The 23,759-nt window shown below is 47.9% G+C and overlaps 2 protein-coding genes across 9 annotated transcripts in view; one reads left to right on the forward strand and one right to left on the reverse strand.

Moving 5' to 3' along the window:
- The window catches only part of FANCA (FA complementation group A), a 69,680-nt gene extending 64,872 nt beyond the window's left edge, over nt 1-4,808 (reverse strand). Inside the window, exons 1-3 of one of the 4 annotated variants that reach the window (XM_037877941.2) lie at nt 4,641-4,808; nt 3,627-3,736; nt 727-799 (exon numbers count right to left, since the gene is read on the reverse strand). In XM_037877941.2, coding sequence (XP_037733869.1) covers nt 727-799; nt 3,627-3,736; nt 4,641-4,695 — 238 coding nt within the window. In that variant the 5' untranslated portion in view covers nt 4,696-4,808. The remainder of the gene's footprint in view (nt 1-726; nt 800-3,626; nt 3,737-4,640) is intronic. The other 3 variants (XM_043526515.1, XM_043526516.1, XM_043526517.1) reach the window with 3 other exon arrangements.
- A 3,149-nt stretch (nt 4,809-7,957) lies between these two features.
- The window catches only part of SPIRE2 (spire type actin nucleation factor 2), a 59,556-nt gene continuing 43,754 nt past the window's right edge, over nt 7,958-23,759 (forward strand). For 2 of the 5 annotated variants that reach the window (XM_037877978.2, XM_037877979.2), the window contains exon 1: nt 20,216-20,701. In XM_037877978.2, coding sequence (XP_037733906.1) covers nt 20,434-20,701 — 268 coding nt within the window. In that variant the 5' untranslated portion in view covers nt 20,216-20,433. Of the gene's footprint in view, nt 8,000-20,214; nt 20,702-23,759 lie in introns of those variants that run through there. The other 3 variants (XM_043526393.1, XR_006285259.1, XM_027821696.3) reach the window with 3 other exon arrangements.

Genomic DNA, 23,759 nt, shown 5'->3' on the forward strand with positions numbered 1-23,759 from the left:
TCTGAAATCCCCCCCCACTTCTCTCATGTCAGGGGCTAAATCCCCCATTCCTCCCTCCCGTCCACGCCAGGGCCTCTGTCTGCCCGCCCTTCCCAGGTCTGAGTGCGCTCCCATACTTTTTCCCACCATGCCAAGGACACAGTGTGCCTCCATTCTTCTCGTGCTTCCCCATCCTTATTCTCCTCCTCTCTCTCTTTAGAGGATGTCAACATTTTTAAAGTGAACTGGCAGAACTAAAATGAGGGGCATTGTTTGGAAGAATGTGGTAATGGCTGCCTCAACCAGCTCTTTGATCCAAAGCCAATTACAGAGCTGGTTGAAGCTGCTAGCTCCGCTAACCAGATGCCAGGGGCTCTGCATATCCCTCATTTGTTTCTCTGTTCTGATTGTGCCATTTTCACCAAAAGCAATAGTTTTCTACCCTTGATGCCTAGAGCATTCCCTGAAATTTTGGAACCAATCAGATGTAGTGTTCAAAAGTCACCCTGTAAGACTTTACAAGCTAGGCCAGGATTAGGAAATGTGGCTTGCTGCTGTCCTCATTCTACCCAAAAGAGAACCACAGTGCTCAGTATATACTTGCAACTATATATCTATTTCAGAGAAGAACAAACTAGCAGACGGATAGAGAGAACAAGAAATTAAGGGCATATGACAAGTAGAAATTCAGTGTGTCAGGAAAACTTAATTTCCATCTCTCTCTTGGACAGATACTTCCTCGCTCACCTACAAATGACTCTGAAAAAGCACTTTGAGGCTCTGGACCACTCTGTTCAGTTGATTTACTGGAACTCTCCACCTAGAAACAAAATAAAGTCTTTTAAATCTGTGTGTTCATGTATATAAATATATTACCTTTATATGGCACCTTCCATCTGCAACACTCTAGAAATCTGAAGCAACTGAAATAAAGCTAATGTTAAATAATACCACCTAGCTCTTATATAGTACTTTTCATCTGTAGATCTCAAAGCGCTTTATAGAGGTCAGTATCATTATCCCCATTTTACAGATGGTGAAACTAAGGCAGGAAAATAACTTGCCCAGGGTCACCCAATAGGTACATGACAGAGCAGGAACAGAGTCCAAGTCTCCTGTGTCCTAGTCCAGTGCTCCTTCCACTATGCCATTGGTAAAATGTGACAAAAAGTGTTAGGAACTAGAAAAAGTCAGTTTCCTTTTAAAAGGTGATTATTCTATAGTACTCCTTAGAAAAAGAAAAGTTCCCAGAGAATAAATTCTAGGAAGTACCTGGTCTGCCTATAAAAGTCCTCAAAAGCAAATGCCTTCTCCAACCTGAGAGCGCAAGATAATGCACCAGAAGTCAGAAACTTGGCATGACATGCATGCATGTACCTCACACGTCTATAAAGACAGTCACATTATGGAATCATGGATGGCTATTAAGAGAAAGCTGATAATCTCCAATAACTTTTTACTCTGTTCACTATAAATCAGAGGCTTTCGAAGTGCGGGGCGTGCACCTTTCGGGGTGGGGAGGGAGTGATGAATTATCAGTAACGAGCCATGCTAAAAGACCAGGGTCAGGATGGGGCTCTGTCTGGTAGGGGAAGTAGATTGGACTCTGTATAGGTGGTCTTGACTACTGAGACCAGGTTCCCTACCTGTCTTGGTCCCTCACTGCTACAGCAGCCACTGACAGGCACTTACCCTCCTCTGCTGGGTAGGCCAGCAGGGACTCTGCAAGGAGGGAGCCAAAGGCTGCACTCCAGGACTGCTGACCCCCTGCTGGACAGAGCCCCCTCCTGACCCTGGCCCTTCAGCACGGCTCCTGGGCACATCTGCTTCCTCTCCTAGAGGGAGCCTGTGGAAGGGAAGTGGACAGTGCCATACTGAAGGGCCAGGTTCAGAAAGGGGCTGTGTCAGTGCATGGCCCAGTGCTCACAGGGTACAGGCTTTGGCTCCCCTGCTCACCCTGCCTCTTCAATGTGGCCTCATTTGTTTATTCTGAGTAGGATGGGAGCCAGACAAGCAGGAAACTGGGTCCCAGCAGCTGAGACTGCCCAACCGCTGCAGGGCAAGAAGTCTTCAACTGCAACCTGGTGAGTACCCCTTCCTCCACACCCCCCATGAGTACAGGGCACCCCTCCTCCCACCACATTTCTTAGAAAGAGGTGGGCATGCATGGGACATGAATCTCCAAAGGAGGGGCTCAGCAAAAAAGTTTAGGAACCTCTGCAATAGACGAAGCCAGTTCTGATCCCAACAAAGAGGATGGGTAATTTACCACCTGTGACATTCTGTACCTGACGGGAAAACCCTGCACCTCCAGGTTCATCCTTATAATATGATTGTGTGGTACCAAATGCAAAGTTTTTCATGTCAGGTGTCTTCGGAAGGCTCATGATGCACTGAGCATTGTTGTTATAGTAATGTTATAGGTTGTAATTTCATGTATATAGTTATGAGGCTGAAAATGTGCCCTCATGGCTTAAAACAGGCCCAGGCAAAACTCTCCAAGAGCAGAGGGGCAGTTCACACTTCATCAGGGCATGTATGGGACAAACCCAGCCCAGTCTCACAGGAACAAAGGACACTGGCCCAGGCAGCAACAAAGGATCTGTTGGACTCTGGAGTAAGTCACCCCCCTTGCTTTGTTCCGTTTTGGACTGCAATGAGGTAATGCTCACCTGACTCTGAAGGGGGAGGGGGTAAAGCCAAGAGGGAAGAAAGAACTTGATAAAAGGGAGAGATGTTTGCCGTACTCTTCCTCTCTCTTCCACCTTCATCTACAGACACCACCACCAAGTGACTAAAGCGCTTATCAAAGGGGAGAGCCTGGCTGAAGGGCAACCAGCCAGTCTGTGGTGAGAAGCATCTAAGTTTGTAAGAGCACTGAAAGTGTTAAGATCGCTGAGAATGTGTTTTGCTTTTATTTCATTTGACCAAATCCGACTTATATTTTAAGTGATTATAAGTCAAAGCATATCTTTGTAGTTAATAAGTTTGTTTGTTTATTCTACTTGAAGCAGTGCGTTTGATGTAAAGCATATCAGAGACTCCCCTTGGGATAACAAGCCTGGTGCATACCAATTTCTTTGTTTAACCTGAGGAACTCATATAAGCTTGCAGTGTCCAGCGGGCATAACGGGACACTGCAAGACAGAGGTTCCTGGGGTTGTGTCTGGGACCAGAGATATTAGCTAGTGTCATTGGGTTGCACAATCCAAGGAGCAGCTTATATGCCAGAGGCTGTGCGTGAACAGCCCAGGAGTTGGGGATCTCACAGCAGAGCAGGGTAAGGCTGGCTCCCAGAGTCAAGGATTGGAGTGGCTGAGCAGATCACCGTCCAGATAACACCAGAGGGGAACATCACACCACCATATTTCAAACCTTAATTAGCTCTATATAACCCTAACTGCACTTTTAGGCCACCATAATAAAAGAAAGAATGAATGTAAATCTCCTTGCTAAAAGGAAAACCACTAGTCTTTTAGTTTTCTTTTACACCGGTTTCCCACATGTTCACTTACTGAAGATATTCTGCTTACACGACATGCACCTTAGACCTATATCTGAAAGACTTGTATGGAGACCAAACTTCAGCAGGGTTCTACAGAAACCCAAGATATGACTGGTAAATTCAAAACTGCCAGCTGTCTTACCTCCAGCAAGAGGTCATTCAAGTTCTGATGGCAACTCAGAAGGTGAACAGCTGCTTTCTGAAACTCCTGTCCACTGTCAAATGTGCATTTCTGTTTCTTGACTCTTCCTGCTAAGAAATTTTAAAAAAATAAATAAACTAAAGGTTTACTAAAGGGCCTGTTTTCTGCTGTTTTATTTCTAGAATGCATAAATTTTGTGCTGATGAAAAGGAATGGTTGACATTGGCAAGAGCCAGACACAGTGTGGGCTAATGCTACACACAGCTATGCCAAAGTCTGCCTTCTGATCCCCGAGGCTTCTCCTTAATCCGGACCAGATCCCTTTATACAGAAACTGCCAATTGTGCCAAAACAGAGACAAAGACGAGGACTATAAGATTATTATTTTTAAATGAAACAGGCGGGTTGTTCCAGGTGCTGCCAAAACACCTTCTGCACTAGCTACAGCAAGACTGACAGGGACAGTTTTAGGGTTACTTTGAATTGAATCTCAACATGAATCCAACACCAGGATAGCGGGGGCGGGAGAGCTGGGTGGTTTGAGCACTGGCCTGCTAAACCCAGGGTTGCGAGTTCAATCCTTGAGGGGGCCATTTAGGGATTGAGGGATAAAGAGTTCAGAAAAGGTGGGGCTCAGGAAGCGAGGCAGAGCCGGCGAGAGAGACGGAAGAAGGGCCAGCGCCCACCTCGCCTTGGTTTCAAGCCTTGCGAAGCCGCCATACGCCGCCCGGACCGGCGAGCGGCGGCCCCAGCACACATACAGCGCGGGGCGGGCCCGGCGCCGCGCGGGGAAACCGCGGGACGGCTCTGCGGGGAGAGCCCCGCCCCAGGGCGAGCCGAGCGATTCGCGCCCACAGAGCGACATACAGCCGACCCGGACGCGGCGCTCTGCAGAGCGGGGCTGCGGCTGCCGCGGGCCACCGGCTCGGGCGCTCCCGGCGCACGTCCCCTCGGGCGCCCGCTCCGCCGGCCGGGGCAGCCCGTGGGCGTTGAAGGCCCCTGGCGGTCACCTACCCAGCAGCTCGGAGAGAGCCCGGCTGCCCCTCCGCCCGCTCGAGCTGGCGGCCATCCCCGCTAGGCCGAGCGCCGCAACCGCCTTCTCCTCAGCGACAGCGCCGGGTCCGGCGACCGCCACTCTGCAACCAACCAACCAGCCCGCCCTGCGCTCCCATTGGCTACGGCGCCCCCAGGTCGTCACCAGACATTGGCTAAAGGGCTCCGTCTGGCCCCGCCTACTGACTTGTCGTGACCGCCATCTTGGTAGTGGCAGTAATTGCCCTGGAGTCCGCCATCTTGGTAGTGGCAACAACCTAGGTATCCCTTCTCCACAGTCCAGCCTCATTTTTGAAGAGGCTCCTCGTTTGTGGTGGGGTTGGAGTTTAGGAACCAGGCCCACAGGGCCCTGTGTAGCTTGGCTAAATGGTGGAGATTGAGTGCGAGGTGTTAGCAACTGTCTGAAGATTTGGGAGTAAGTGGGGTCTGCTGGTTTTGTCAGTGCTAGGAAAACTACCCCAGGCACATCTCAGCTAGTCCCGAGCACGGTGTAGCTGCAAATGCAGCCAGTGGCAAAGCACATGCATGTTAGCAGGATGGTTAAAAGCATCAGGTTTAATTAACAAGGTGGGAAAAGCTGGAAACTACTGGAGTTTCATCTCTACTTGGGATCCTCAGTGGGAATTTTTTGGGAGTGCAGACAGCCCCTAGGAACACACTTTAGAGAACAGCACATCTGAATGGCTAAAGGGAAGCAGCAGAATTATTGACAGGTGGGGGCAGAAGAGCAATGGCCTCCAGCTAGGAAGAAGGGAATTCATGCTAGGTATTAGGGAGCCTGCCTGACAGGAAGGGCAGTGGGGCTACTATGCGTTATCTGCCTATCAAAGGCATCATGACTAGATGCAGTCAAGAGAAAATTGAATTTAGCCCTCAGATGCACTAGGAGAGGAAATGCCGCACGTGTGCTGGGGTTAGTCAGCAGCTTCTTCCAGCCTAAAGTTGAGGCTTTTGTTTGAGCCTATAGAGTAGCTGCAATTGGGAGTTTTGTTTGTTTGGGGGTTTTTGTTTTTACTTTATAAGTATACTCTGGGCGGAGATTAGTTTTATTTTCCCAGGTTGGCTCTGCGGGTCTGAAGCCAGTGAGACTACTCGGGTAATCAGCAACCAACCATCAGAATTTAGTGTATTGTACCTGACTTGACACAGAAACTGCAGAGATTGTAGTTTCATTGTAGCTCTCTTACTGAATCGCAATAGAGATTCAGTGGTGATGTAGCCATGTTGGTCCCGGAAAGAGACAAGGTGGGTGAGGTAGTATCTTTTATCGGACCAACTTCTGTTGGTGAAAGAAACAAACTTTGAAGCTACACAGACCTTGCCACACCGCCTGTCTCTACCCTGGTACAATCTGGAGCCTGCATCTTCTTGAAATAAAATCTTCTATTCTAGGACTCAAACACTACAGTTCTCCAGCCGGGTGGTGATAAGGTTGCCACTGTACAGTGCCTTGGTTTTCTGGGAACAGAAAGCTTTTAGAAATTTCAGGGGTCAGGAGAAATCCCATTTTAAAGTATTTTTTGTTTGTTTGTGTGTCTGTTAGCAATACAATCCCACAGAGCGACATACAGCGTGAGGTGTAATAATTCACTCTGAGCAGCACAAGTGCAATACATACTAAGTAAATTAACATTCATGGGATAGTTAACGAAGCAACAACCTTGTTTCTTTTTACAGAAACAGATTGAGAAAATGGCCTGTTGGAATTGATTGTGAGGCGTTTTATTCTTCTTCTTGTTCCCCGAGCATCTTACTCAGTAATCATAGAATCATAGAATCATAGAATATCAGGGTTGGAAGGGACCCCAGAAGGTCATCTAGTCCAACCCCCTGCTCAAAGCAGGACCAAGTCCCAGTTAAATCATCCCAGCCAGGGCTTTGTCAAGCCTGACCTTAAAAACCTGTAAGGAAGGAGATTCTACCACCTCCCTAGGTAACGCATTCCAGTGTTTCACCACCCTCTTAGTGAAAAAGTTTTTCCTAATATCCAATCTAAACCTCCCCCATTGCAACTTGAGACCATTACTCCTCGTTCTGTCATCTGCTACCATTGAGAACAGTCTAGAGCCAGTCTAATGCTTAAGAGTGCTGGGTGCAGGAGAAAACGCTTTATGATCCTGTTCAATTTGAAGACAAGGCTCATGGTTTAATATCTGGAATGTAAGTAAACTCCTTAGAGAGTCTTCCTCTACGTTTTCTACACAACCATGTACACGGAAGATGCTTGATAAGTTATAACACTGTGCAGTTACTCTGTTGTCTATGGGCCTGGTAGGGAAGAACTAGATTATGATGTCCAGAATGCCTGTCTAAATGTTCATCATCCTTGTGAGTGCCATACTGGTCTACTTAGACTCTGAAGCTGGTTAGCTGGGGATTGGGTTGTTTAAAATAATCACCTCCCCGAGACTGTGGTGAGGTTCAGTCTGGAGCTGAAAGTGAAATGAGTCTGTTGGACTCAGCTCACTGATGAAGGCTTCCAGTTTGTAGAATTCCATGTTTCTGTGTAACACAGTATACAAGGATGGAGAGTATTCTTCAGCAGGAGAGTCCGAGAATTCAGGATTGGGGGCTTATGCAGTGAGGCGGAGGAATAGCTGACTAGATTTTCAACTTAGGAAGCCTGAGTTAAAAAGTGAAAACAAGTTTGGCCTCAGAATTCTGTACACAATCACAAAAACACCTTGGTCTGGGGCAATTGGTATTTTTTATTCAGAAGTGGCTCAAGATTGCAACAGGAAGGCGTGCCGCAGGCCAGGGTGGAAGTGTCTTAGCAGGGCTGCGTGGGTAGCCAAGACTGGCATAGCGAGGAGTGCTGGTCTGAGGTGCATTGGCAGAGCTATGTTGACTAAGCTTTCATATGTGTCTCAGGATAATCCTGTCAGGCCACCTAATTTCACAGGCCCTTAAGTGAGTCAGTTTCAAACAGGGGCAGGACTGAGAGGGAATTTAAAGCATGAAATAATTGATGATCTTTACTACTAATGCTGCCATTCTTGTTTCCTGAACATTGGATCAGAGGCATGCAATAAGTATGTCTTGGGGCCTGTATGGAGCCCTGTTGACTTAATTGGGCTCCATTCGAGACACAGGTCCACCTGCATGTAACTGTCTGTAAAATTGTGGCCTATGGATGGCTGGTTAAAGTCATTTATTGAGTCAGGTTTGGGTTTTTTTTTTAAATCCAACACTCCATTACCAAGAAATATTTTAAAAGCCACTGTTTTTGGTGGGACACATGAGAACACAGTGAGTGTGTGCACCCTCTGCTATTCAGCAACTGCAGCTAACTGATCAGCACTGTTCTCAGTGTTGCACAGGTACTGGAAATTCTGATGACGGTGCATATGCAGATAAGTAAATAAAAAACCAGTGCTAGAAAAAGAGCAGAATGCTGTGTTTGCTAAAGGCAGACGGAGGTCTTTGGAGAAAGATATTTCATCTTCATGTTCTAAAAATGTTTTCCAAGTAATGAAGAGGGTTTTCTTAAGTAAACCAGGGAAAGAGTAATCTCTGAGAGAGAGAGAGAGAGAGCTGGGATTGCAGTGGGGAGCAAACTGGAGCTCAGTTTGCAATATATGGCAGCAAACAAGGCTGGTGCAATTTTGGACTACCGCTGCAAAGACATTGCAATATGGAAGAGTCAATTTACAATCCCTCTCTGTATGACTGTGGTGAGATGGTAAGTGGAATATTGAGTCAAATTCTGGGGTCACTACAAGAAAAATGTAGAAAAAAATGGAGGAAAATTAGAGAGAACAACAGAAATGATTGAGGGATGGGCAGGACTGATTTATGCAGACAGAATCAAATATCTACATTTGCACAGAATGGCTAAGTGACAATAGCTAAGGTAGGATATAACTGCCTAGAACTATCTGAAAGATGTAAATATGAAGGGAGGAAAGGAATTCCTTAGCACGGTACAAAGAGATAAAGCAAGGTGTATGGGATTAAATTAAGGGAAGGCTAATTTAGGCTGAATATCAGGGAAAATCATCCTGTCTGCGAGCTCATTAATGGCTACATTCTCCTGCCTGCAAAACCTGAGTAGCTGCATTTGATACAGGGTTCCTTCATAGAAGTTTGAGAGAAAAGCAACCTTCCCCAGCCTACAGTTCTCTGCTGTTCCTCGGTCCCCGTTCTGCTGGGGCGATTGCTAACCACTCTGTGTACCTCTAACCCATCCCTTGAACCCTGCTGCATGGGGACAGGCTGGGAGCATGCACAGTGATTGCAGATCCCTTGTGGAAGAGCCCCAAATTCTGTCTCCACTCGCTGGCCGCAGAATTGTGCTGCATCTAGGACCATCTACAGCTATGGTGGAGGGGGCAGGATTTTCTCCTATGATTGTGGAATGATTTTCCAAGGGAAGTGGCAGAGACTTTTAAAACTAGACTGGAGAAATCACTAGAACATATGCTGTAGGGAACAGTTCTGCATTGGCCAGGACAGGAGGCTCGATTGCATGGGACCTAAGGGGTCATTTCCATTTTTAATGTTTATGATTCTATGGCAGATATCTCTGTACCAATAGCCTAAATGTAGCCGGTTGCCAGTGTAAGTGCCTAACATTTGTTCTATCTTTATACTTCCATAGGTAGAAGCCATTTCCCCTCATGCTGTCACTCTAAGAATAGATTTCTCTATTTTTAATATTACTAACAGGTTTCCACAGCCTCACTGGCTTACTAGGTTGCAATTAGCACTGCTGGCTATATTTAATCTGGTGCACTATTTGCAAGGCACTCTGCGTTAATGCAGTTTGTTCAGAGGATGGGTTTTAATTAAAATATTAATGGAAAGGAATCTAGAAAGGAAATGGGACTTCTGTTTTTATGTTCTGCAAATTAAGTATCTTTCACCCCTGTATGAAATTTGCCCCAGCAGTGTGACTCTTAAATCATTTTATTATCATCGGTGGAAATTTAGAAGCCAACTTTTCTATGTGTGGGCAGTGAGGCCTGATTCTCCTTTCACTTAGACCAGTATAAATCAGGAGCACAGAAATCAGTGGAGTTACACCGATGTAATGCTGGTGTGAGAGGAGACTCCAGCCCTAAGACTGTACCATGTGTCCTGCCTCTATAGAAAAGGAGGACAACAAAGCTCTAATGGTAACAATTCCTTGAGTCTATTGCAGAGTGATATTCTCTGGGTCTGATTTTGCCCTGCCTTGTACCTGTCCAGTCATTTATACCTCTGCCCTTATGAAACACTGCCACACCTTATGGGCTCCAGAACACACTGTCTGGTCCTTTGTGCTGTGATACACACATTTACATCCTACCTCACTTACATGAGAGACAATCATTTAGGGAGCCTACTTGTCCTCCTCTATCAGGTGTTGTGTACTGCAGGTGCAGCAAAAAATCTTAGCTGACACATGTCAATGGAAACAAACGTCCTCGTTGAAGGGACTTGGTGAGATTGTTTGATTAGGGCCCAATATTTGGGTTTATAGAACTGCAAAGTCTGGCTATAGAGAAGTAGTTAGTATAGGAGTGCGACTGTGAGCATGATCTTGTGTTGCTCTCTATGGCCCATAGAGAGAATAAGGAAGCTGCTATTCTTATCCACTAAGGGAGATTTCACTTAACTCCAGTGCTAGTGGCCTGTGTTTTGGGTTCTAGGTCTGGCTCCCTGGGTGTGTATGTTTATATGGTACTGTAATGGCATCCATTGCTTTGCTACAGAGTTGTGAGCATCTTGATTTAGTGTGGTTTTTAGGAATAACCTGTGCATGAAGATAGTCACTCTTATTTCATTAATTTCTTTTAAAATAAACAATATACAAAGCATTCAACTGCTTGCAAAACTACTTTCGTCTAATGGTGACAGCTGGGACTGAATGGGAGTCAGGATTCCTGGGTTCTATTCATGGCTGCTACAGTCTTACTGTAAATGATATAACCTTTCAGTACCATAGTTTCTCAATTTGTAAAATGACTAGACTATGATGTACCTACCTCACGGGGGTGCTGTGAGCATGAATGTAATGTCTGTACAATGCTTTGAGATCCTGAGATGGAAGGTGTTTTAGCATGATAATAATACTTCACACATACGTAGCACTTTGACTTTTTCCTCATCTCTCCTTTTTCCTTTTATTTTTGCTTTAGAATCTGCCTACCCACATATACACACCTTGAATTATTTGTTAGGATATCAAGAGGGGAGATTTAATTATATCTTGATTGTGTTTTAATTATGGTATTACCCCATGGTAATTCAAGGTTTTGCTATTAATTCTGTGGGGTTTGTTGTGAGGGTGTCTCCTTGTGGAGTCCCCACCCTTTTCCTGCCACATAGCTCTGATGGTGCCTCACGCGCTATTTCTGGAGGGCACTGCCAGGTGAGTGTGAGAACAAAACTGAAAGCAGGAAATGTCTGCAGCCTTCAACTCCTCCTTCATTCACATTCCCGTCTGTTCTGCAAAGGGCAACATGCTCAGAGTTCACGTTCTAAGGTCATTTCTGAACCCATCAAGAAAGTTATTTACAGGTTTAACATGAATCCAAACACCATTCATCTATGGAGAGGCCAGGACCCAGATCTGAGCTTCAGAGCTGACCCCTGTCTGTATCCTATCCTGGGATGGATAGGATTGAGAAGCAATGGGCTTAAATTGCAGCAAGGATGACTCAGATTAGACATTAGGAAAAACTTCCTACCTGTCAGGGTGGTTAAGCACTGGAACGAATTGCCTAGCGAGGTTGTGGAATCTCCATCATTGTCTAACCTGTTCTGAAAAGCCTCCAAACACCTGTTGGGGATGGTCTCATTATTACTTAGACCTGCCTTGAGTGCAGGTGACTGGACTAGATGACCTCTTGAGGTCCCTTCCAGTCCTGCCCTTCTATGATTCTATATGTGCTGAGCTGCCCTTTCCTCCAGTGGGATTTTGTTGATGCTAGCCTTGCCCTGCGCCAGTCCATCCGGCAGCTTTCTCACCCATCATTTCAATTACGTTTGCCTCCCTCCTCCTTTTGAGTCGCTTTTCTGGCTCTTCATTACACTGTGCATCAAATTCAAACTCTGTGCTTTCCAGTCCCTGCCCCATGCAGTCTCTGCCTGTGGCTCTGACCTGGTCTCCTTTCATGTCTCCCAGAGCACATGCCCCATTCCATCATGGATGCCAGCCTCAATCCCCCTTTCATCTCCCTCCCTCACAGATTCTTCTGTGCCATTTCCCACCCGGCCCCTTATGCTTGGAACGCCCTTCTCAAATCTGTTCACCACCTCTTCATCAGTGCATTGCTTTAGTAAATCCTAAAGACCCACATCTGCAGCAACGCCTACAAAAGTGCATTTTTATGCTAAAAAATGGAGCTACCAAGAGGCTTGACTGCCAAAAGTAAGTAATGGAGTACTCATCGCTCCCTCACCCGTGCTTTCATAGCCCTGGTCTACACTACGAATTTAGGTCGAATTTAGCAGCTTTAGATCAATTTAACCCTGCACCCGTCCACACGACGAAGCCATTTTTGTCCACTTAAGGGCTCTTAAAATCGATTTCTGTACTCCTCCCCGATGAGGGGATTAGTGCTGAAATCGACATCGACAGGTCAAATTTGGGGTAGTGTGGATGCAATTCAATGGTATTGGCCTCCGGGAGCTATCCCAGAGTGCTCCATTGTGACCGCTCTGGACAGCATTTTCAACTCAGATGCGCTAGCCAGGTACACAGGAAAAGCACCAGGAACTTTTGAATTTCATTTCCTGTTTGGCCATCTTGGCCAGCTCATCGGCAGAGGTGACCATGCAGTCCCAGAACCGCAAAAGAGCTCCAGCATAGACTGAACAGGAGGTACTGGATCTGATTGCAGTATGGGGAGACGAATCCGTGCTATCAGAACTCAGTTCCAAAAGACAAAATGCCAAAATATTTGAAAAAATCACCAAGGACATGAAGGAGAGAGGGTATAACAGGGACCTGCAGCAGTGCCGCATGAAATTTAAGGAGCTCAGGCAAGCCTACCAAAAATCCAAAGAGGCAAACGGCCGCTCCAGGTCAGACCCCCAGACATGCCGCTTCTATGATGAGTTGCATGCAATTTTAGGTGGTGCCCCTACCACTACCCCACCCCTGTACATGGACTCCTGCAACAGGGATGAGGATTTTGGGGACAAGGAAGATGAGGAGGAGGAGGATGAAACCATTCTCCCCGACAGCCAGGAACTGTTTATCACCCTGGATCAATACCCTCCCAACCCTCCCAAGGCGGGCTCCCAGACCTTGAAGGCGGAGAAGGCACCTCTGGTGAGTGTATCTTTGTAAATATAATACATGGTTTAAAAGGAAGCATGTTTAATGATTAATTTGGCCTGAAGACTTGGGATGCATTCGAGGCCAGTATAGCTACTGGAAAAGTCTGTTAATGTGTCTGGGGATGGAGTGAAAATCCTCCAGGGACATCTCAGTGATGTTCTCCTGGAGGTACTCCCAAAGCCTTTACAAAAGGTTTCTGGGGAGGGCAGTCTTATTCCATCCTCCATGGTAGGACACTTTACCATGCCAGGCCAGTAGCACGTAGTCTGGAATCATTGCATAACAAAGCATGGCAGCATATGGTCCCAGTGTTTGCTGGCATTCAAGCAACATCCGTTCTTTCTCTCTCTGAGTTATCCTCAGGAGAGTGATATAATTCATGGTCACCTGGTTGAAATAGGGGAATTTTATTAAGGGGACATTTAGAGGTGGCCGTTCCTGCTGGGCTGTTTGCCTGTGACTGAAAAGAAATCATCCCCGCTGTTAGCCACATGGTGGGGGGAGGGGTGAAGCGATCATCCCAGAGAATTGGGGTGGGAGGGGGCGACCTTGTACCGAAAGCACATCTGCTGTGTAATGTTAACAGCTTGGTTCACCGTGAAAGAGTCTACCCCTTGTTCTCTAAAATGTGTCTTTTTAAATACTACTCTCCCTTTTTTTCCTCCCGCAGCTGCAAATGTTTCAACGCTCCCCCTATCATCTCCGTCCCAGAGGTTAGCGCAGATAAGAAGGCGAAAAACCACACTCGTGATTAAATGTTCTCTGAGCTCATGCAGTCCTCCTGCACTGAAAGAGCTCAGCAGAATGCATGGAGGCAAGCAATGTCAGAGTCCAGGAAAGCACAAAAAGAACGTGAGGACAGGAGGGACGCGCGAGAGGAGAGGTGGCAGGATCAAGTTGATAAGTGGCGGCAGCGTGATGAGAAGAGGCAGGATGAAATGCTGAGGCTGGAGGATGACTGGAGGATCAAACTGATATGTTCCAGCGTATGGTTGAGCTGCAGGAAAGGCAGCAGGAGCACAGACCGCCACTGCAGCCCCTGGTTAACCAACCACCCTCCTCCCCAAGTTCCAAAGCCTCCTCACCCAGACGCTCAAGAACACAGGAGGGCGGGAGGGCCTCCGGGCACCCAACCACTCCACCCCAGAGGACTGCCCAAGCAACAGAAGGCTGGCATTCAATAAGTTTTGAAGTGCAGTGTGGCCTTGTCCCCTCCTCCCTTCCTCCACCACCCTTCCCGGGCTACCTTGGCAGTTATCCCCCTATTTGTGTGACGAATTAATAAAGAATGCATGAATTTGAAACAACAATGACTTTATTGCCTCTGCAAGTGGTGATCGAAGGGGGGAGGTCGGTTGGTTTACAGGGAATTAGAGTGAACCAAGGGGTGGGGGGAGTTTCATCAAGGAGAAACAAACAGAAATGTCACACCATAGCCTGGCCAGTCATGAAACTGGTTTTCAAAGCTTCTCTGATGCGCAGCGCGCCCTGCTGTGCTCTTCTAACTGCCCTGGTGTCTGACTGCGCGTAATCAGCGGCCAGGCGATTTGCCTAAACTTCCCACCCCGCCATAAACCTCTCCCACTTACTCTCACAGATATTGTGGAGCATACAGCAAGCAGTAATAACAATGGGAATATTGGTTTCGCTGAGGTTTAACCGAGTCAGTAAACTGCGCCAGCGAGCTTTTAAACGTCCAAATGCACATGCTACCACCATTCTGCACTTGCTTAGCCTATAGTTGAACAGCTTCTGACTACTGTCCAGGGTGCCTGTGTATGGCTTCATGAGCCGTGGCATTAAGGGGTAGGCTGGGTCCCCAAGGATAACTATAGGCATTTCAACATCCCCCAACGGTTATTTTCTGGTCTGGAAAGTAAGTCCCTTCCTGCAGCTGTTCAAACAGACCAGAGTTCCTGAAGATGCGAGCGTCATGTACCTTTCCCAGCCATCCCAGGTTGATATTGGTGAACCATCCCTTGTGATTCACCAGTGCTTGCAGCACCATTGAAAAGTAGCCCTTTCGGTTTATGTACTGGCTGCCAAGGTGGTCCAGTCCCAAGATAGGGATATGTGTTCCGTCTTTCGCCCCACCACAGTTAGGGAATCCCATTGCAGCAAAGCCATCCACTATGACCTGCACATTTCCCAGAGTCACTACCTTTGATAGCAGCAGCTCAATGATTGCGTGGGCTACTTGCGTCACAGCAGCCCCCACAGTAGATTTGCCCACTCCAAATTGATTCTTGACTGACTAGTAGCTGTCTGGCGTTGCAAGCTTCCAGAGGGCTATCGCCACTCATTTGTGAACTGTGAGGGCTGCTCTCATCTTGGTATTCCTGCGCTTCAGGGCAGGGGAAAGCAAGTCACAAAGTTCCATGAAAGTGCCCTTACGCATGCGAAAGTTTCGCAGCCACTGGGAATCATCTCAGACCTGCAACACTATGTGGTCCCACCAGTCTGTGCTTGTTTCCCGAGCCCAGAATCGGTGTTCCACGGCATGAGCCTGCCCCATTGCCACCAGGATGTCCAAATATCCAGGGCCCATACTTTGAGAGAAGTCTGTGTCCATGTCCTCATCACTCTCATCACTGCGCTGCCTTCGCCTCCTCGCCTACTTTTGCAGGTTCTGGTTCTGAACATACTGCAGGATAATGGGTGAGGTGTTTACAGTGCTCATAACTGCTGCAGTGATCTGAGCAGGCTCCATGCTTGCCGTGGTGTGGCGTCTGCAGGAGAGCAGAGTTGCAGCAGAAGCGGTGGCTGATGACGGATGTCACGAGAATAGATGTTTATAGAGAATGACGAGAGGACCTGTGAGGTGGATTCATGCGAGCAGGAGAGCAGAGTTGCAGCGGAAGTAGAAGCCCATGACAGCTAACATGGAGAAATTCGTTATCGAGACAAGAGCAGGAGAGCAGAGTTGCAGTGGAAGCGGTGGTTCGATGACGATGGTTAGCAGTCCTACTGCACCACCTGCTGACAGCAGTATGGCGTCCGCACGGAAAAAAGGTACGAAACGATTGTCTGCCATTGCTTTCATGGAGGGAGGGGCGATGACGACATGTACCCCAAACCACCTGCGACAATGTTTTTGCCCCATCAGGCATTCTATAAATTCTACCTAATTTCGTAATGTAGACATACCCTTACACACCTTCCCCTTTCACCTAGGTGCATGCTTTATTGTCTCTAATCACTCCAGTCCAGCAATAAGACTGCAAGCTCTTCAGAGTAGGGATCTTTTCTTAGAAGCAACTAGCAGGTTTGCAGGTACTATAAAGTAATTAACAATTATTATAATGACCAAAATCACAGATCTAAACTCAGCCCCACCTCTAGAAAACAACAGAGGGAGGGAAGAAGGAAAAGGCTGAACGATATTCTGTACGGAAGGCACCAGTTCTGGGGGAAACTGGCAAAATGGAAACTCTTCCTACAAAATGTTGCTTGTGCAGATCCCTGTGCTGCCCTGTATCATTTTACATTTTGGTCCTGAGGAGCCTCTGGCAGCCATCCTGCTGAGTGACCAGTATGCCCAATTAATCCTCCATTCACTGAGCCAAATCAAGTCCTGTTGTAAGCAGGTGCAGCTCAAGATGGAATTGCTCCCCACTACACTAGGGCTGAATTTGGTCCACTGAGTTTAACAGACTCATTGGAACCAAAGACCTGCAGAGCCATCCAACCATCTTTGGGCAGTCAGAGCAGTGCAGTAATGGGTAAGCAGGCATTTGGGTTCACACTGGCTCTCTCTGGTGCAGTAAATATGGAGTTCATTCTTGCATGTAGCAGGTAGCTGATCTAAAGTTATTTCTTGTTCTTTAAATATCACCCCAGAGAGTGATTGGAATTGGATGGTCCAGTGGAAGGGAACTTGCCTAAGACTTGGGAGACCAGCGTTCAACTGCCTGCTCTGCCATAGACTTCCTGTGTGACCTTGGGCAGGTCACTTAGCCTCTCTGAGTCTTGGTTTCCATCTGTAAAATGGAGGTAAATATCGTCCCAATATCGCTGGGATGCTGCCAGGCTAAATACACTAAAGGTTGTGAGGTGCTTGGATATCACAGGAATAGGGGCCATATAAGTACCTGAGAGAGAGCAGCTATATGCTGGACAAAATCATGGTGGTATCACAGTTTCCTTTTCTTTTTTGATTCTCTTTTTAAACTCACTCCTTCTTTAAGGTTATGAAACCTGAATCTTCACCTCAAGGTAAGAGAGGGAGGTGTGGGGGGGGGAAGCCTATAACCCTCATCATATGTGCTTCACTAGCCTGATAACATGCATGATTCTGTTGCTGTAGCCCTCATGTGCCCTTCTCCCTACCCCTACCACTGCAGCGTTTGTCACGATCCCTTGTTACTTTTCTTCTGATTGTAATTTAAGTTGTAAACTTTGGGGCAGAAACATTGAGTCACGTTCTCTTTCCACTTACATTAGTGTCCAGATTAACTCCATTATACTCGGGATGCAAACTGGTGTAAACGAGAGCAGAATTTGACCCTGTTGTCTTTTGTCTGTAAAGACCCGTGCCCATTTATGGCCCTGTGGAAAGAATAGACAATACTAATACGCTCAGTGGCAAGGGTGTGGCAGAAGTGTAAAGTGATGTTTGCTTTTGTTTGGGGACAAAGAGTCCCCACTGAGCACAGAAGCTTTGGGTGGGTATTTTGAATGTAAACATGGTGACAAATGTTCTGTTCCCCACACCCACAAAGCCAAATTTGATTTAGCTGCTGTGCTGGGCATTTATTCATTCTTTAGAACAGCGTAATACATCAGCAGCATGTTGGAGAACCACAAAGGGATTCAGTTACCAGAAAAAAGACCAGAGAGGAAAAGCACTAGCTGGTGCTGGGGAGAGGGAAACTAAACGGCTTGTAATGGCAATAATGACCTTGATCCAAGGCATTCTTTGGGGGCAGTTAATTATCAGATGGGATTAATGGCTCTTGTTTCTCCCGGGGCTGCCCTCAATATGCCTCAGGCCCTGATTGCTAGTGTTTACATTTGAATAATCCCACAGATAAATTGAATCTATGGATAATCCCATATTCTTCTCATTTCTGAATTCCAGTGTTATGAAGTAAGTTTGCGTGGACAGCTAGATTCCTCAGACAGGAGCCTCTCTCCTACTTTGCTCTATTCTCCTCCTTCCCCAAAACAAAAATGATGTTTCTGTGCTATAAACACTATCCAAAATTATTTGTTGCTGATATCCCCAGAGCACCTCTAGTCAATATTCAGGTCCCTTGCAATGGAGAGGACAAGTATTTGTGTACCTGCTCCATCATCATTCATTCATTAGAAATCTTGGCCTGCATGCAGGATCAGTAGCTAGTTTATCTACATGGGTTAGTAGTTCTGACATGGGATTGCGTTCTCTTTCCACTTTACAAATGGATGTCTCGTAGCTGTAAGGTCTTTGTTTCACCCAGTCTACCGGACCCTTCTTTGAAGGTTCTGCTGTTCTTCCTGGTCTTTCTGGACTAGCGTTTCCAGAAGCATCTTCTCTTCACTGAAGAAGGGATTGCACAATCAACAATGCTGATTCAGTGCACCAAGGGCAGGTGAAGTATAGGCTATTCCCATCAAAGATCATGCACACCTCACAAGCATTGCCAGCATCAGTTTCCTAGTCCTTATTTCCTGTGCTGGGCCCTATGTCACAGCAGTGTCCCTCTAGCTGAAGGTAGGAACTAGGTCCCCTCAATAACACTGGTACCCATGATGCAAAGTGTTCGGTAGGCATTTCCATTACAAGAAATTTAAAATAGTAAATTATGGTAGAAGCTTAATCATTGCATGAATTTGGTGTTCTGCAACCAAACCATCTTGGGCTGTGGCCGCGTCAGATCTCTTAAGAGAAGCAGGGTTGAACCTTGGCATTACTTGGATGAGAGAACTCCAGGGTAAATCCAGAGCTACAAGAAGTGTTGGTGCTTCTCTGCAAGTCAGTACTGAATCATTACCCCTAATCTAGTGGTAGAGGGTGCTGTACTTCAGGAAGTGGGACTAGTGACTCAGTAGTTACTCTGCACCAGTTAAAAAAACAATGTCCCAGTATAGGGTTGTGGGGAGAGGCGATTATGCAAATCAAGGTGCTATCTTTCAGATGAAAAGCAAAACAGAGGTCCTGACCTGTGATCACTGAAGAACCTACAGTGCTCTTAAATTCCTAGCCAAATTCCAGTTTGGGATTTATACCATGCCTTCCCAGGCTCCCCCTGCAATTCCAACTGCATATGGGGTTGGGCGGCTGCTGCACTTCCTGGCCCTGAATGCTCGAGTCCTGTTGCTCTGTGCTTTGGACAATTACTGCAGGTAGTAGAGACTATAGTCTTGATTTTGCAAGGAATGTCAGGCCTGTCTATGGATACTTTAAAGGATTAACTAGGGTGGGATTAAATTGCTGCCCTTGGGCAGGCCAGTCCTATATTATTATTGTTTCATTTGTTTTAACAGTGCCCAAAAGTGCCTGAGGAGCTGCCCAGCATAAAAGAGACAGCCCCTGCCCTGAGGAATTTACAAACTAGTCTTAGGGGTATGTCTACACTGCAGTTAGACACCCATGGCTGGCCTGTGCCAGCTGCCTCGAGCTCGCGAGGCTCGGGCTAAGGGGCTGTTCACTGTGATGTAGACCTTCGGATTCGGGCTGCCCCCCCAGTGGGTTTTTAATTGCAGTGTAGATGTAGCCAAGGTAACCCCAATGTGTGAGTTATCAGGATGGGAGGGACGGCAAAAGGAGGCCGAAAGATGGGGCTTGTGGGAGCCAAGGAAGGCTCGTGGGCGGCAGGCAGGAGTGAAGAGGTTCTTAAAGAAAAATACACTGTGCAGGTGGGCGGCTTCGCTGGTCTCTTGGCAGAAGAGTAGGGAGAGGGTAGTGGCTCTGCGGCCCAGCTCAGGCGGGTGTGCCTGGGGGAACTGCTGCCCTGTGGGTGGTACATGTGTGAGCAGGAGAGGAACTCTGGGCCCTGGGCAAGGGGGTGCTCTCCAGGGGCTGGCTCGGGCGTTGGGAAAGGCCTGGCACTGGGCTTGGCACAGGCCTCTTTGACTTGCTGCTTTCTCCCCTGCCACCTGCTGCCTTTTCCCCTGGGGCGAAGGAACGCCTGGCTGCTTTGCCAGGCTAAGCCCATGCCCCGGGCTCCGCACGTGCCTCTGGCTGAACTCCGGCCTCCCCCGGGCCGCTCCCTCTCTGCCCCTTCTGGTCTCCACCCCGGGCGCGCACCGAGCCGGCGGGGGCCGCGTCTCCCGGGCAGAGCGCTCTCCGCCCTCCGCCCTCCGCCCTCTCCCTGGGGCTTCCATAGGCTGCTGCCTTGTTTGCACTCGGGCCGGCTGGTTTTAGGGCTGGGCTGCAGGGATGACAAAGCAGAGGCGAGCTGGGCTCAGCCCTCCTCCTGCTGCTGCTCCGGCTCCGGCTGCCCAGCGCTGCTGTTATGGAAACCAGCCCGGCGTGCCAGAGCGGATAATGGGGCAGCCATGGCCCAGGCCGGCAGCCGCGGCGGCCCAGCCCCCCAGGAGAGGGCGGGGGGCGCGGACCCCTGGGAGCTGTCCTTGGAGGAGGTGCTGAAGTCCTACGAGCAGCCCATCAACGAGGAGCAGGCGTGGGCCGTCTGCTACCAGTGCTGCCGGGGGCTGGCGGGCGCGGAGGGGCGCTGGGGGCCGGCGGGCCGGATCCAGGGCACGGCCGGCATCCTGCTGCACAAGGACGGGACGGTGACCGCCCGGGGGGAGCAGGGCTCGGCCGGTGAGTGCCACCCGGGGCGGGGCCTCCAGGGGGTCACAGCGCCCACAGGCGGGCTGGCGGGGGGCGCAGGACTCCCTCCACCCCCCAGTGCAGAGGGGAGTGGGGTGGGGGGGGGGTGCTGAGGGTAATCTCGGGGCCTGGGGCCCTCTCCCCATATTGCAGAGGCTGCGGGTCTGGGGCCGGCTCTGCAGCCCTCTGATCGCAGCCTCCGGAGCCGAATTTTCCAGGGACATCCGGAGGGAAAGTCCGAGCCAGGCCTGGCTGTGAGGGGCGCTCCCTGCAGAGACCCTAGGGCTGGGGGTCAGTCTGCACCCCAGGCTCCTGCCATCTCGTTTGCAGGGTGCACCTGAATGTCTGCGCCCCCCGCCCCCAACATCTGGGCAGCGGCTTCTCCTGGGGTCGGCGGCAGAGGGTTGCGGTGAATTCCTGCCTGTTTACAGCCCTGCAGCTCAGCTAGCCGCCTGTCGCAGCCTTGGGGAGGAGAGGCCCCCGGCTACACAGCGCCTGTGATGTGTGAACACTTCCCCTTGGACATTGGAGACAGCCTCTGAATTACAGACAGCGTGTCAATAGGTGTCTTTGTAACTGAGAGTTGTGATAAGCCAACAGCTCTCTGTGCAATACATCTAACATACAGCAGCCCAGGTGGTGGGAGACCTTAGAGATGTTTGCAGGCACCCTGCATGCAAAGGGTTGTGAGTCAGGTGGATGGAACAGACTTCCCTATAAATTCCTATTGCAATGTATACACATGACCTTGCACCATTGAGATGCTGTGATTGACATTGTCCCATTGTGGCAGGCTTTTCCATTTGAAACCCCCTATTCTTCAGGCGTTATAATACTTAAAAAATTAACTGAGTTGAAACCCACCACTCTGATGATGGGAAGTGTGGGGAGGGTGTGAGAGAGAGGACATTTGGGGAGAATCTGTTTGGGCACTTTTTTTAAACGGTCAGAATGAACAAACCCCAAAGTTATTTGGCCCTAGAAAACATGCCTGTGCATAAACAGGCCAGGTCCTGGAAAGTTTATATCACGTGTAACCCAGAGACTTATAAGTATTTTGCTCTTCAGACTCTCTAGCTCTTTCTAGCTCTTTGGGTTAAAAACCACGTTACGGGAAAGTTAAGATTGGGACAGAAAGGAAGAAAACCAAATGAATTCATGTCTAAGTGTGAAATAATAAATATAATTAATAATGGAAATGGACCATGCCCTGTAGTATCTAGGCAGAAAATGGCAATATTAAGGAAATACACCAGAGGCTGTGGCATCTGAGGATATGATGCTTTATCTGAATCACCATGCTTCCCTGGGTCTCTCTCAGCCTTAATATTAAAGAAATATCACACTGCATGGAGAAGACAGACACACGATTACTGTGAAGCTCCTCAGTAAGATACTGAAGTGTTGGACACATGACAAGTGCATTGTTTGGGGTGTCAAGATATAGAGAAGTTAAAATTCAACATCTGGATAATAATAAATGTCTGGGAGTGCAGATCAGTTAAGCTCTTGATCACAGTCACTGGTCATCTTCGTCCTCCCGTGTATTCTTTCTCCATCCACTGTCAAGAAGGGCCAGGCCAGGCCAACAGACTAGTAGGCCTGTAATAATAATGATCATGGTAATAATACTTGTACAGCACTTTTCATCTTCAAAGCTCTGTACAGACATGAATGTATTACTTTTTGCCTCAGTTCTGTTGGGTAGGAAAGTATTAACCCAGTTTTACAGAGGGGGAAGCAGACAGAGAGAGGTAAAGGGTCAGATCCTGTGAGGCACTGAATCACTGTTGGAGCGGGTGCAGAGCCAAGACGCTCGCACTTCACATTATCAGCCCCTAAATGCCATGTCCAAGGCCACCCAGCACTCTCAAGCTATGTGAGGGAGAAATCAGATGGTTTATGGTTAAAAAGCAAGCCTCTTGCAGCCTGTTCTGGCTGTGACATAGCCTCACTCCTGGAATTCTTGAGGCACTTGGCCCTCAGCCTCACTACACCTGACTGTCTCCAAACAACCACACCTCTCCTGTCAGATGCTGACCCTTGCACGCTCTTCAGCTACTTATTACCAGGGTGATTCAGTGGCATTTAGCTGAGCAATTCCAATTATTATGCCTATGCCACTTGTGAGTTCTTCCTCCTCCTGACGCTTCTGGGGATAAATAGGATAAACAAACAATTAAAAAACATTAATGTGCATTATAAAAATGTGTGTTATTACTATGCTGCTCTTTGCCTCTGACACAACATAAACTCAGCTTGCCATCCCCAGATATGTGCTTTTACTGCTGAGCTGAACAAGAAGGAGGCTGGGTTGTTACTCTGATAATGTTGACTGGAAACTTTTCACATTACCTCCAAAAACTGGCTGATCCTGTTCCGGGACATGCACAATTTAAATAAATATGTGCCCGGATACAAAAGGAAGCCACTTTTCAACACAATACTGAAAATACTGAGTGATCTGAGTTTAGTCTTTGTTCATTAACTCATTATAACTCTACAGCCAGTTTTGTCCACAGGCAATGCTGATCTCTTCAGTGGGAAGGAGGCCAAGAATTGCATCATTTTAATGGTCTCTGAAGGAACAGTACTGCTGTGCCATATTATATGTAGAAGCATCTCCACTCCTGCAGAAAAGCCTCAATTTTTAACATGTCTTTTGCGTGGGTGGTGATAGCTTGTGAGTTCAGTTTGCAGCCTCCCTCTCAACACAGTGCAGTTCAGGCACGGGTCTGCAGGGCCTGCCATGTGTGTTTTCATGTATAGTTTGCATGCTGGAAGTGCTTTCTTGTTTGCTTATTATTACAATCTTTATTGCCTGTTCCCCAGCCAAACTTCTGTAATTCTCTTGATAAGTGCCACTCTGGGCAGCTTTCAGGGTGTTAGAAATGGAAATGACAAGTTGCCTCCTTGGGTGTTTAATACAAAATGCACTTAAATTGTTAGGAGCAGTGATACAAGCCTGGAGCATTGTTGGGCTTTCTGTGTTCATTTCCTAGCAGAGTGTTGGCTAAGTAGAGTTGCTTTAGGAGGGAGTCTCTTGGTC

The sequence above is a fragment of the Chelonia mydas genome, chromosome 12 (assembly GCF_015237465.2).
Source record: "Chelonia mydas isolate rCheMyd1 chromosome 12, rCheMyd1.pri.v2, whole genome shotgun sequence".
NCBI lineage: Eukaryota > Metazoa > Chordata > Testudines > Cheloniidae > Chelonia > Chelonia mydas.